Genomic DNA, 13892 nt, shown 5'->3' with positions numbered 1-13892 from the left:
GGGGTCCAGCTCGATCCTTTCTGTTTCATATGTCAGTTACGGATCTTTTGTTTAAGGAGTTGGACATTCTGGACCTTGGATTAAAGGTAAGTCAGGCTATGGACAAGTTATACCTGCTTCCTGGGAAAGCGCTAGACCTCCTTAAGGTCCCTAAGGTGGACGCCGTGGTCTCGGCAGTGACCAAGAAAATCACCATCCCTGTAACAGGAGCCACTGCCCTGAAGGATTTGCAGGATCACAAATTGGAGTTGCAACTTAAAAAGATTTTTGAGGTTTCCACCCTAGGGGTCCGGGCCGCTATGTGCAGCAGTTTTGTGCTACGAGCCAGTCTCCTCTGGTTGCAGGATTTGTAAGGAGCAGCATCCCTTTCTGCGAGTGAGGCGGTGCAAGCGGGGCGACTGTAGACGGCGGTAGCTTACAGTGCTGACGCGCTTTATGATCTGTTACGGACTTCTGGCAGGACTATGGTCTCGGTCGTGTCCACCCACAGGCTCCTCTGGCTTAGACACTGGGTTGCGGACGTGTCGTCTAAGGCTCAACTGGGTTCCTTTCCCTTCAAGAGTAAGCTGCTTTTCAGGCAACAATTGGAGGACATGATAAAATCTCTTGGGGAGAATAAAGTCCATAGGTTGCCGGAGGATAGACCCAGGACGAGAGGATCCTTTCCTCAACGGACGAGATTTCGGGGAAATTGCTGGTTTCGCTCTTCACGGTCCGCCGGTTCATCCTTTCGACAGGGTCCCGGCTGCCAATCTTCTTGGAATCTGTCCTTTTGAGGGTGCTGGCCTGCCAGAGATGGAGCCCCACAATCTCATGGGGGACCCAAGTCAGCGCAATGAAGCGAGGCTGGTCCACTCTTCCATCCCAAGAGTAGGGGGGAGGTTATCCCTTTTTCTAGAAGGGTGGACCAACTTAACCTCCGATCAGTGGGTCCTTAGTATAGTAGAACACAGTTATGCATTAGATTTTGCTCAGCCGATCCACGAGTGGTACATGGTTTCCCCATGCAGGCACCACCAAAAACGCCGGGCAGTACAAGACACTTTGCGGCGGTTATAGGACCTAGGCACTATAGTTCCAGTACCCACAGGAGAGCTCAGGCGAGGGTGCTAATCCATCTACTTCGTGGTGCCCAAGAAGGAGGGCATCTTCTGTCTCATCCTAGACTTAGAGTCAATCGAACTCTAAAGGTGCCTTGTTTTCGTATGGAAACTCTTCGCTCGGTGATAACATCTATACACTATGGGGAATTTCTAGCGTCTCTGGATCTGACAAAAGCTTACTTGCACATTTCTATACGCCTGGATCATCAGAAATATTTGCGGTTTGCGATCCTGGGGCATCATTTTCAATTTTGCGCTCTACCATTCAGTCTGGTGATGGCGCCCAGAGTCTTCACCAAGGTGATGGTGGTTGTGGCAGCGGCCCTGTGAAAGGAGAGGATTCTTGTATACCCCTACCTGGATGATTGGCTGATTTGAGCGAAGTCAGAACACCTTTGCAGAACAGCGGTGCAGAGGGTGCTACAGAGGTTGAGCGCATTGGGTTGGGTGGTTCCCTCCCAGTCCTTGGAGTTTTTGGGTGCTCAGTTCGACATGATCTTAGGAAAGGTTTTTCTTACAGAGGAAAGATTTTCCAAGCTTCTCACTCAGGTGGAGTCCTTGCGATCTATGCCTCATCCCAGGGTCTGGGATTAATTGCAAGTACTTGGTTCGATGGCTTCCACTCTCAAACTGGTGCCTTAGGCCTTTGCGCATATGCGTCCTCTTCAATCAGCCTTGTTCTCCTGGTGGAATCCACTCTCCTAACAGTTTCTTCTTCTCCTCCCACTGACGGATTCGGCACGGTCCAGTCTTCTTTGGTTGCTGTGTCCAGACAATTTACGGTGGGGGGTGGATTTGGAAATTCCCTCCTGGATAGTGGTAACCACTGATGCCAGCCTCTCCGGGTGGGGAGCGGTTTGTCAAGGAACGGCAGTGCAAGGCCAATGGACAAGAACGGAATCCTCCTGGTCGATCAATCGGTTGGAAACCAAAGTGGTTCGATTGGTGCTGCAGGCCCTCCTTCCTTTAGTAGAGGGACGATCAGTGAGGGTACTCTCCAACAAGGCGACAATGGTGGCTTACATCAGTCGTCAGGGGGGAACCAGGAGTCATCTGGTGGCAGCAGAAGCTTGGCTTTTAATCAACTGGGCGGAGCAACACCTCTACAAGATTGTGGCCTCTAACATTGCCGGGGTGGACATGTTCAAGCCGATTTTCTCAGCCACCACCAGTTGGACCTGGGGGAGTGGGAACTCTCCGAAAAGGCCTTTCGTCTTCTGTGCACACACTGGACCATGCCTTCCATGGATCTCATGGCGACGTGCCGCAATGCCAAGGTTCCTCGATTTTTTAGTCGGCAATGGGAACCAGGAGCAGAGGGAGTAGATGCTCTAGTCCTTCCCTGGCCAAAGGACGTTCTGTTGTACGTCTTTCTGCTGGGGCCATTGGTCGGAAACATTCTGCACCGCATCAAAACTCATCTGGGCAAGGTGATACTCATGGCTCCGGAGTGGCCGAGGCATCCATGGTTTGCCGACCTTCTGAATCTAGCAGTGGACAGTCTGCTGAGATTTCAGTCATCTCTGAATCTCCTGCAACAAGGCCCTGTTTGTTTCGGAGAGGTAGATCGCTTTTGTCTACGGCATGGCTTTTGAAAGGCAGCGATTAAGGAGTAAGGGTTACTCGAATTGTGGTTATTGCCAAGCTCTTACATTCCCATAAAACGTCTACCTCCATGGCGTACGTTAGAGTTTGGGGAGTGTTTGAATCCTGATGTCTAGACCACGAAGTGCAGCTGTCCAGGGCTTCAATTCCAGATGTTCTGGATTTTTTACAAGCTGGATTAGCCAAGGGGCTGGTGTTTAATTCCCTATGAGTTCAGGTGGCAGCCCTTGGTTATTTTCGTGGAAAGGTGCAAGGGGTTGTGCTAGCATCTCATCTGGATGTGGCTCATTTTCTGAGAGGGGCTAAGCATTTGTGTCCTCCTGTCCAGAACCCTTGTCCTTCGTGGAAGCTCAATCTGGTTCTCCACACCCTTTGTAATGTTTCTTTTGAGCCATTGAAATGAGCGAACCTGAAGAATCTGACATTGAAGGTCTTTTTTCTTGTGGCTATCTTCTCAGCAAGGCGTGTTTCCGAGCTTCAGGCCTTATCTTGCAGGGAGCCCTTCTTACGGATTTCTGAAGCCGGAGTCTCCTTAAGAAAAGTTCCCGTCTTTCTCCCGAAAGTGGTGTCCTCCTTTCACTTGAATCAGTCAGTGGAGCTCCCTTCTTTCGTGGGTCTTGATTCTTCTACTCCAGAGTCTAGAGATTTAAGGAAGTTGGATGTAAAGAGGGTATTGTTGCGTTACTTGGAGGTCACGAACCGTTTCCGTCTTTCGGACCATCTGTTCATTCTGTGGCGTGGACCCAGGAGGGGGTCATAAAGCTTCAAGGGCCACTATTGCACGCTGCCTAAAGGAAGCTATTGTTTTGGCTTACCTTGTTCAGGGCCGTCCGATTCCGGTTGGTCTCAAAGCTCATTCTACTCGATCGCAAGCGGCCTTGTGGGCGGAATGTCAACAGGTGTCGCCGCAGGAAATTTGTGAAGCAGCTACCTGGAAATCTACACACACTTTTGCTAGGCATTATCGTCTAGATGTCCGGGCCCCTGAGCCCAGTTCCTTCAGGGCCAGTGTACTCCGAGCGGGACTCTCTCAGTCCCACCCTGGTTAGGGAACCTTTGGTACATCCCAGGAGTCTGGACTGATCCGGGTTTGTACAGGGAAAGGAAAATTGGTTCTTACCTGCTAATTTTCGTTCCTGTAGTACCACGGATCAGTCCAGAGTCCCGCCCATGGGAAAACGGAGAGTCCGCTCGGCCGGTAGTTAGTCATATTTCTGCAAGTTTACCGAATGCCCCCTTTTTCAGGGAAAGAGTATGGGCATTGGTTTTTTTCATTGGAGGTTGTTTATGTTAAAGTTATGCTTTAATCTTTCTGCTTGGGTACAGTGTAATACTGACAGACTCTAGGTTGCACCTCAGGAGTATAGGACGGAGTCCGTTAAAACTTTTCTGTCTCCATCTGCTAGAGGGGAGGCAAAACCCAGGAGTCTGGACTGATCCGTGGTACTACAGGAACGAAAATTAGCAGGTAAGAACCAGTTTTCCTTTTGCACACCTCTGGTCTTGTATTTTACTGTTCATAAGGCTTAAAATATAAACAGAGAAAAAAAGAAAATTAGACCACATAACCCATGTTATTGGAGCTCCCTGTTTAAAGAAGAAGAGTGTGAGAAATTCCCAGGACCATCAAAATGGATAATAAGAAATCCTATTTTCAATAGTCTTCATCTACATTAATTTTACTACTGAGTTCATTTGACAGTGGATTCCATGGTATTTGTTACAATGAAAAGAAAAAATATATATATTTGGGAGGATTTTAATTTGCTTTAATTTTGTTAAAGTGTCTAAATGGAAAAGTTGTTTTCTGATATTTTGATAACATATTCTCACTTTACTTTTCCTTCAAATCACACAAGTTCTTCAATTAAATCTGCTGTAGTTTTATTGTATTCTTGATTAACCCTCATCTACAGAGGGAGGGTAATTTCTGTGGGTAAAATGGTGCTTTAGCTGCAGAAATGGGTTTTAGTAAATTACCCAGCCTGTGTATGGATAAACTTACATGAGTAGTGACCTGACAACAACAATTCTCTGGGCTGGTGCTGGGGATGCTTTCGAATTTTCAAAAGTACATGCATATAGCAAATAAATTCCTTTAATCACCAGCATGTCACGGCCGCTTGAATTTACAAACTCCACCCTCCCACCTCGGTCCACCCATATTGGCAAGCATATTCTTATATATACAGATTTATTTTATGTTATGAGAATAAATAAAGATATGTTTACAAAAAAAAAAAGTGCATGCATAATTTTTCCTCAGAAAAACTACTTGCTCAGATGATCAAGTGAAATGTGTGTGAGTAGTTTTTCTAGGTCATTCTCAAAGTGAAAGTACATGCATAATTTCACTTTGAAAATTAATGTCGAGTCCCTGGGTTAAAGCTTCCCGTGGACATCGCAACCTGTACAGGTAGTTAAAATGTACCCCTTATGTACTGATACTTATAGCAATAAATGTATTTAAGCCAATTCACATTGATGAGAGAGTAAAACAAAAATGTTAATAAAAAATATGAGACTATTGATATGCTTTCAATTTACCTTCCTTTCCTTAACTGCTGAGGCTGAAGGTTAAGGGAGCCAGCAGATGTGGAATTCTGCAGTTAGGCCTCACCCCTCATTCCTTCTGTTTGTGTTTCAGCTATCCTGAGGGATTTGGGGTGGAGCCTGAGCCTCTGAGACCTACATGGCATCAGATTTTCCTAGTCAAAGATGAGAAGGAGGAAGGAGGGCGTGATTTTCCTTCCCCACATGATGGTAAATCAAATAAATTCAATTACAGTTATCTTCTATCCAGATGTATTTTAATATGAATCCAACACAGATAAATAGTGCTCATGTTTTGGACACATGGTAAAAGACATGCCAAGGGGCTAAATTAGCACAAGTTTAAAACTTGTGAGCAGTAGCACCAATTATCAAGGTTTCATCCTAGCTTCTGTCCATTCTTGCATCTTTCCCATACATTCATAACCTCAAAAATATTAATTGGAGAGTATCTCTCACATTTACTTACCTCCAAGCTTGGATTAGAAATGGCTGAGCATGCAGGCTCTTAAGGAGTTTCCCTGGGAAATGTAACCATCGATAATGAAAAAGGTTTGTAGTTGGATATGATTGTCCAGGTAGGAGAGGGGAAAGGGCTGGGAGAGAAACACGTTTAGGTGGGGTGGGGTTGTGGGGGGGGGGGGCAGTAGCTAGGATGTTTGCCTGAGGATTGAGGCTAAAAATCACCAAAAAGTATAGCAAGAATCATACATTGTCTCTGATCCTGCCACGCTCCTCAGCCTCTTACTATATAAATCTCCAAGCTTATTGCATTTTTTATAGTTTTTTACACTGTGCAGTTACTCCTGGTATACTCACAGCCACGTGACAATCTCAGCCACACAGGGGATCTGTTTCCTTGGATCTGTAAGGAGAGCATCCTTGATACACATGCAAAATCTGTCTTGCTATAATTCTACCCAAAATATTTTGGGAGTAATTTTATAACAGCCCAATCAAATCAGATGTCAAATGCACGTATTAAGTGTCACCAATTTTCAGAGGGAAAGGATATGTGTACATGCACGCATGCGTGCAGACTTTTCCCTTTTGTTTTTAACTTTTTATTTATACAATTTTAAACACACAAAGCATTGTAAATCTTCATAAAAGCAAACTGTTATGTTCTGAGTGTCTTGAACTAGTTGTGGGCCCTTGGGTCGTGGCGAATGAAGACTCCGCCCACAGGGAGGAGGAGCCCTGTGGGCCCTTGCCACAACAGGCAAGGTCTCAGCAGTGATGGACAACAGAGGAAATAACTTTATTATACAGCAATGTAGATCTGAAGAGTGAAGCAAAAGAGTCAGTACTGTAGCTGGTCAGTCCAGTAGTAATCTGCAGCGTGGAGTAGTCCGGTGAATACCTTCTCCAGGCTTAGCTTGTGCTGGCAATCCCGGTAGTTGGCCGCAGCACGGGATAGGCCGGAAGCCGCTGGTATAGTTGCACAAGACAAAAGGGATCCGGTAGTGGCCTGCAAGTGAGGTAACCCGAGAATCTGTGCCACAAAGGTAGTGTACTCACACTGGTACTGTAGAAGCAGATGGAGAACAGGCACCGAGGATGACTGGAACCAGAACAGCCGGTGTCGTCTGAGAATGATACAGGAACTGTCTGAAATAGAGAGAGACAAAGAATGGGTCTCGGAGGAGCAGATAGCCCTGAGTGTGGCAAGGCCCCCGAGGAGCGGGTACCTAGGTCACCCAGAAGTCAGTGAGGCAAAGTCCCAGAGAGGAGGAACTAGCAGGACGAGATTCCTTGCTAACTCATAGCTCAGATGGTCAGCTGGGTTTAAGTATTATGAGTGGCTGATGTCATGCGGTGGGGACGCCCCCAAGGTTCCCGCCATGACGTAGATAAGGGGGCAGGCGTGCGCGCGCCTAGGTAACCCCAGATGCAAGATGGCTGCTGGGAGCGCCCACGCCATCCCGGGCATGCCATGAGGGTCAGCGTGTGGAAGCGGAGGCCGCCATTCTGCCCAGACTCTGAGCTGCATAGAGAAAGGAGGTGAGCAGCAAAGGTCACAGCCACCTGCGACCGATGGGCGGAACACAAACAAGGGGTAATAAGAAGTAACTTAACGATAACAATCATAATTAACGATAGTACAATTAACTTGAAGAAAATAAAACATACAGCAAACAAAACAAATTTTTCAATATTGCCAGCCCCCCTTAAATAAGAAACAATTGGAAAAGGGAATACAATTCCGGGAAATAAAAATAAACAGAGAAAATACAGAAAGGCTAATAGCAAGTAAAATCCCCCATCTATAGTAAACAGACTCAAATTACTGTATTGGGATCTGTATTGGGACCCTTACTTTTCAATATATTTATAAATGATCTGGAAAGAAATACGATGAGTGAGATAATCAAATTTGCAGATGACACAAAATTGTTCAGAGTAGTTAAATCACAAGCAGATTGTGATAAATTGCAGGAAGACCTTGTGAGACTGGAAAATTGGGCATCCAAATGGCAGATGAAATTTAATGTGGATAAGTGCAAGGTGATGCATATAGGGAAAAATAACCCATGCTATAATTACACAATGTTGGATTCCATATTAGGTGCTACAACCCAAGAAAGAGATCTAGGTGTCATAGTGGATAACACATTGAAATTGTCGGTGCAGTGTGCTTCGGCAGTCAAAAAAGCAAACAGAATGTTGGGAATTATTAGAAAAGGAATGATGAATAATATGGAAAATGTCATAATGCCTCTGTATCGCTCCATGGTGAGACCGCACCTTGAATACTGTCTACAATTCTGGTCGCCGCATCTCAAAAAAGATATAATTGCGATGGAGAAGGTACAGAGAAGGGCTACCAAAATGATAAGGGGAATGGAACAACTCCCCTTTGAGGAAAGACTAAAGAGGTTAGGACTCTTCAGCTTGGAGAAGAGACGACTGAGGGGGGATATGATAGAGGTGTTTAAAATCATGAGAGGTCTAGAACGGGTAGATGTGAATCGGTTATTTACTCTTTCGGATAGTAGAAAGACTAGGGGGCACTCCATGAAGTTAGCATGGGGCACATTTAAAACTAATCGGAGAAAGTTCTTTTTTACTCAACGCACAATTAAACTCTGGAATTTGTTGCCAGAGAATGTGGTTCGTGCAGTTAGTATAGCTGTGTTTAAAAAAGGATTGGATAAGTTCTTGGAGGAGAAGTCCATTACCTGCTATTAAGTTCACTTAGAGAATAGCCACTGCCATTAGCAATGGTTACATGGAATAGACTTAGTTTTTGGGTACTTGCCAGGTTCTTATGGCCTGGATTGGCCACTGTTGGAAACAGGATGCTGGGCTTGATGGACCCTTGGTCTGACCCAGTATGGCATTTTCTTATGTTCTTATGTTCTAATCAGATGAGACTGGAGAAGAAGTGATCACTTTCCTAGCATTAAGGAAAGATTGTAGATGTTCAAGAGCAAAAAAGACAAAAGTATCAGATCATAAGAACATAAGAAATTGCCATGCTGGGTCAGACCAAGGGTCCATCAAGCCCAGCATCCCGCCTCCAACAGAGGCCAAAACCAGGCCACAAGAACCTGGCAAGTATCCAAACACTAAATAGTCAGTTAGGATGTATGAGATGTCATTGTACCTTTGAATGATAAATAAAGCTTTGGCCAGAATTATTCTACAGAGACTGCCTGCTGACTCATATTGTGTGCTCTCAATTTATGTGCTGGGGAGGGGGGGAAGGAGCAAAGGGAGGTAGCAGGCAAGGGTGTTGTGCTGGGCCAGGATGTACGGTGCCCACGTTATGAGAAACCGATGCTGGGGACTTTGTTGCTCCGAGTTCGACTTTTCTCATCAGGCTGACTCCTTTTGATTTGATCTTTGACCCCAGACTAGACGTGACCGGGGCCTGAATTGGGCAGCGCTGACTAGGAGCTGGCCGCACATCCAGGTCGCAGCACAGATATGGAGGAAAGCGAGGCGCTAGTCTTTGTGGCTCTCGTCTCTGGAGAATTCCTTTTCCCCCGGGGTTAGGCTCAGAGGATCCCTGGTTGCACATAAGTGAAAGGGAAGCTGGAAATAAGATAATTTTAAACCGTAATTTAAACCGTAATTTTAAACCGTAAACTTAACAAACCGTAAACTTAACAAACCGTAAACTTAACAAACCGTAATTTTAAACTGTAACTTAACAAATAATTTTAAATCGTAACTTAACAAATCATTTACATGGGTAACATGAGACTTTTCCCTTTTAAAAAAAAGTATTCTATAGCTACATGCACAGAGTTATACTCTGTAAATAGTGGGCAGATATTTTTCAGGAAATTTTACCCATGTGCTTTTGAAAATGTGAAAGTCTGTGCATAATTGCAAAACTCTGACCAATCCCATTCTTAGGAACACCCCTGCTCAGTCAGGGTAAATTTCATGTGAACGTGACATGTATGCATAAGTTCACTCCCATGTCAGGTGGACAATTTTGTAAAAGGGCCATTTCTGTGCATAAAGCACGGTTTTAAAATTATCTTCCTACTGGGCACATGGCAACAGATACAAAATCCAAGAATCCCTCCTCCTAGATCTGTACATCTTTGTTCCTGGGCACCAGTTCTTAATGCTAAATGTGATTTCCCGTCGATAGCAGGGCTGAATTAGCCATGTTGTCATGGGATCTGTCAATCAAGTCCGGGAGGCAGAGCTTTACCAAGCAGAGATTTAGATTTTAGCTCTCATGGTTGCGCGTGTGTTCCCGTGCAGGAAAGTAACAGATTCTCCTCAATCTGTTCTTTCCACGAGTGGGATCGCACTCAGGGCTGATTTCTCCTCAGCATTTTATTATTTTCTTACAATGTCAAAAAAGACGGGATTTAAACCCTGTACCTGTGGCAAGGTACACGGCCATTATCGATGTTACCGATGCCTGGGGCCATAGCACAATTTAAAAAATTGTGAATTTTGTGCCTGAATGTCCCCAAGAGCCCAAAAACAGCGGGCTTATAAGATAAGAGAACTTTTCAGTTTTTTGGAGCCATTGGAGGCTCATTCTTCGCCTGGCCCCTCGACAACCACGGCTCCAACTCAAAAACGAGCATCGTCGTGGAATCCTCAACCCTCCAGGCTTGGAGCTAAGGACTTGCCGGGTCGACATAGGCCATCGGATCCGATAGGACCGAGAGAGCCTCAGCGATCGGCGCAGGAAACAACGGCGCCTAAAACTTCAGTGCATATGACTTATGCGCCCAAAGTACCTTCTGCGCCCAACTTACTGTCGGCGCATAAAAGTTCTGCACCCAAAATGATATCAGCGCACAAGACATCGGCGCACACAGCGCCAAACACATCCGTGCACAAGGCACCGAAGACGTCTGCACGTACGGCGCTGAAGACGTCTGTGCACACAGAGCTGGAGCCGTCTGCGCGCACATCGCCGGACACGTCTGTGCGCTCGGCACTGGAAACAACGGCGCCGAAGACATCTGCACGCACGGCGCTGAAGACTTATGTGCACAAGTCGCCATATGCTCACAACTTATAGAAAACATCGGCGCACATGGCGCCAAAGACATCGGCACACACGGCAGTAAAGAAATCGACACATAGTGGACTACAACAGTTCGCTCACTCATATCATTCAATACCACATGGTTTAAAACGAAGACATAAGTCTCCAGATGGTACCTAGTTCCACCTCTTCAGATTCCAATTCTACAGAGGTGAAATCAAAACATACAAGACGTTCGCTGTCGGGACATGGAATCCACACAGGATCATCATCACGCCATCACCATAGGCGATCACGTCACTCACATCAAAAGGTGGTGAAGATGAGGGATACATGGGAAGTGAGCCCTTCTACTTCTAGGTCATCTCACCCACGAAGTGCAGACAACTTATCTCGTAGAGACATAATACAAATCACTTCCTCTGCTGCATCTACATCCTCAGATAATTCTGTTAGTACAGCAAAGGACAAGATGAGGAAGAAGTATGATGTGCCAAATGCTTCCCCTCAAATTCCTCCGGTGCAACCTAAAGCATGTGAGTTACCAAAACAATCTGGTTGTTTATCAATGCCTCCTCAAACAAAAGAGGCATTTTTTCAGTTATCCCAATCATTGGCAGGGTTTTACAAAACCCTTCAATCATCCTTTAAGATGTCTAACGAACTATCTGGGAGTTCCCCAGAACACAGTATACATGCCTCTAGAGAACTGTTGGTGGAGCCTCCGGCATCCCCAATAACAAAACGACCAATTTCACCAATTCAACAACAAGATACACCTATTGATTCTCTGTCTCCGCAAACATCCCCATCGTCATCTACCAAATTCTTATCGGATCCACAAGAACAACCGCACGAACTGAATTCCCCTCCAGAGGATCTGACATACCCAAAAGTTTTAGAAAAATTGGGCATGATATTACATCTGGAGGTCCAAAAGGAGACAGACTCTAGATCAGAAACGTTTGGTCTCCTAAAGATTTTCGATGCTCCAGGAGAACCCACATCTCTTCCACCACAAGAACTCTTACATACCGTCTTATAGAAATCTTGGGAAACACCTTACTCTCTGTCAGCGGTTTCAAAGAAAACATATAAAATTTTGTATGCGAAAAACATCGCCTTACTCTATGCCACAAATACCACATGCTTCAATTGTGGTAGAATCTGCAATGCAAAGATTCAAAAAAACAAAGTTGCATACCTCATGTCCACCAGGTAAAGACAACCAATTTTTTGATGAGTTTGGCAGAAAGATGTACCACAACTCAATGTTGAATGCCCGCATTATGCACCATCAATTCTACATGGTACAATACCTATATGAGTGCATACAAGCCACAAAAGGTATGCTTTCCTCGATGGCAGATCAGATACCACCGCCTCTTCATGACATGGAAGAGTGTTCTCGACAGCTTCTGCGGTCGATATATGAGGGATTTGAAACATCTTCTAGGGTGTCTGCAACACCCATCGCAGCCCGTAGGATGGCATGGTTACGTTCTAGTACGATACGAGAAGATTTACACGAGAAACTGACGAACCTCCCGTGTACAGGAGACAACCTGTTTGGAGAACGATTTCAAGACACAGTCAGTAAATTAAAAGAGGAGGCTCTAGCAGTCCAATCGTTAACATCACAACCTCACTACTCGACCACGCATCATTATGTGGGATCTACTCATAGACAATCCTATGCTCGGAGGCCTTACAGGTCTTATCAGTCCTTTCGTACACAGATGTATCCATCTTACCAGCGTCCTCCGCCTCAACAACACAACCCAACTCAAGATAGGGGTAAGCCACGTAACCAGAGACAGCAGACACAACAACCGGCTGCTGCAGTAAAATCAACGCCATCTTTTTAATAACCCAGCCACCACCACTACATCAACCACCACCTGGCAGAATTCATTCTTGCCTGGCAGCCTGGGAGAGAATAACAACCGATCAATGGGTTTTAGAGATAGTACGACATGGCTACCAACTCCAATTTACCACAAAACCCATACTACCTCACCCTTTCCACTCTAAAGAGTCAAAGCTTCCAACCACAACTGGGGGAGGAAATTGCTTTGCTTCGCAAACAACAGGCCATTCGGATTTTCCCGAAGACCCGACAGGCAGGGTTTTATTCCCCATACTGCCTCATCCCCAAAAAGTCGGGTAGCCTTCGCCCCATATTAGATCTATGGGAATTGAACAAATTCCTGATCAAAGAAAAATTCAAGATGGTATCATTGAAATCGATTCTACCTCTGATTCAACCCAACAACTGGATGTGTTCCATCGATCTGAAGGATGCTTACACACATATTCCAATCCATCCATCCTCTTGGCGTAACCTATGCTTTCGCTATGGCCAACAACACTACCAGTACAAGGTTCTTCCCTTTGGACTATTGGCTGCGGCCAGGGTTTTCACCAAATGCATGGTTGTGGTGGTGGCTCATCTCAGACAACAAGGTATGACCATCTTTCCATATCTGGATGATTGGCTAATAATAGCCTCGACCCCGGACATCTTACTCCATCACCTTCGACGGGTGATACAGTGCTTACAGGAATTGGGGCTAGTGATCAATTTTCAGAAATCACATCTCCAACCAACACAAAGACTACAGTTTATAGGAGCAGGCCTGGACACCGTTCGCAACCAGGCATATCTCCCAACAGAAAGAATAACACAACTACGTCAACTTCTCTACTTGTTGAACAACACTCAAAGGCCGTCGACGAGACAAATTTTGGTAGTCCTCGGCCACATGGCGGCGGCTATTTTCACGGTTCCCAACACCAGGCTATACATGAGACGCCTGCAATGGGGACTAAAACGTCAATGGAAACAACACTCACAAACGTTGACACAGAGGTTATCGTTGTCCTCCGAGATGAAACAGGACATAACATGGTGGCTCCTATACTCCACCCTGTCCAAAGGAGCATTATTCAGTCCTCCTCACAACGCAGTTTTAACCACAGATGTGTCTCGCAAGGGATGGGGAGCACATCTCGAGATTTACGAAACCAAAGAGTTATGGAAAATCTCTGAACAGACCCTGCAGATAAATTTATTGGAGCTCAGAGCAATTCGAAATGCGTTACAAGTGTTTCAAGATCACTTAAAAGGCTTCAGGGTCATGATCTACACAGACAAT

General features: G+C 45.5%; 1 protein-coding gene across 2 annotated transcripts in view; it reads left to right on the top strand.

Moving 5' to 3' along the window:
• The window catches only part of WDFY4 (WDFY family member 4), a 746928-nt gene that overhangs the window by 325850 nt on the left and 407186 nt on the right, over window positions 1-13892 (top strand). For both annotated transcript variants that reach the window (XM_029609624.1, XM_029609625.1), the window contains one exon: window positions 5356-5471. In XM_029609624.1, the coding sequence (XP_029465484.1) occupies window positions 5356-5471 (116 nt within the window). The remainder of the gene's footprint in view (window positions 1-5355; window positions 5472-13892) is intronic.

Source organism: Rhinatrema bivittatum, chromosome 7 (genome assembly GCF_901001135.1).
Source record: "Rhinatrema bivittatum chromosome 7, aRhiBiv1.1, whole genome shotgun sequence".
Lineage (NCBI taxonomy): Eukaryota > Metazoa > Chordata > Amphibia > Gymnophiona > Rhinatrematidae > Rhinatrema > Rhinatrema bivittatum.
The sequence above is the reverse complement of the archived record's forward strand: the minus strand, read 5'-3'. Positions and strand labels throughout refer to the sequence as shown.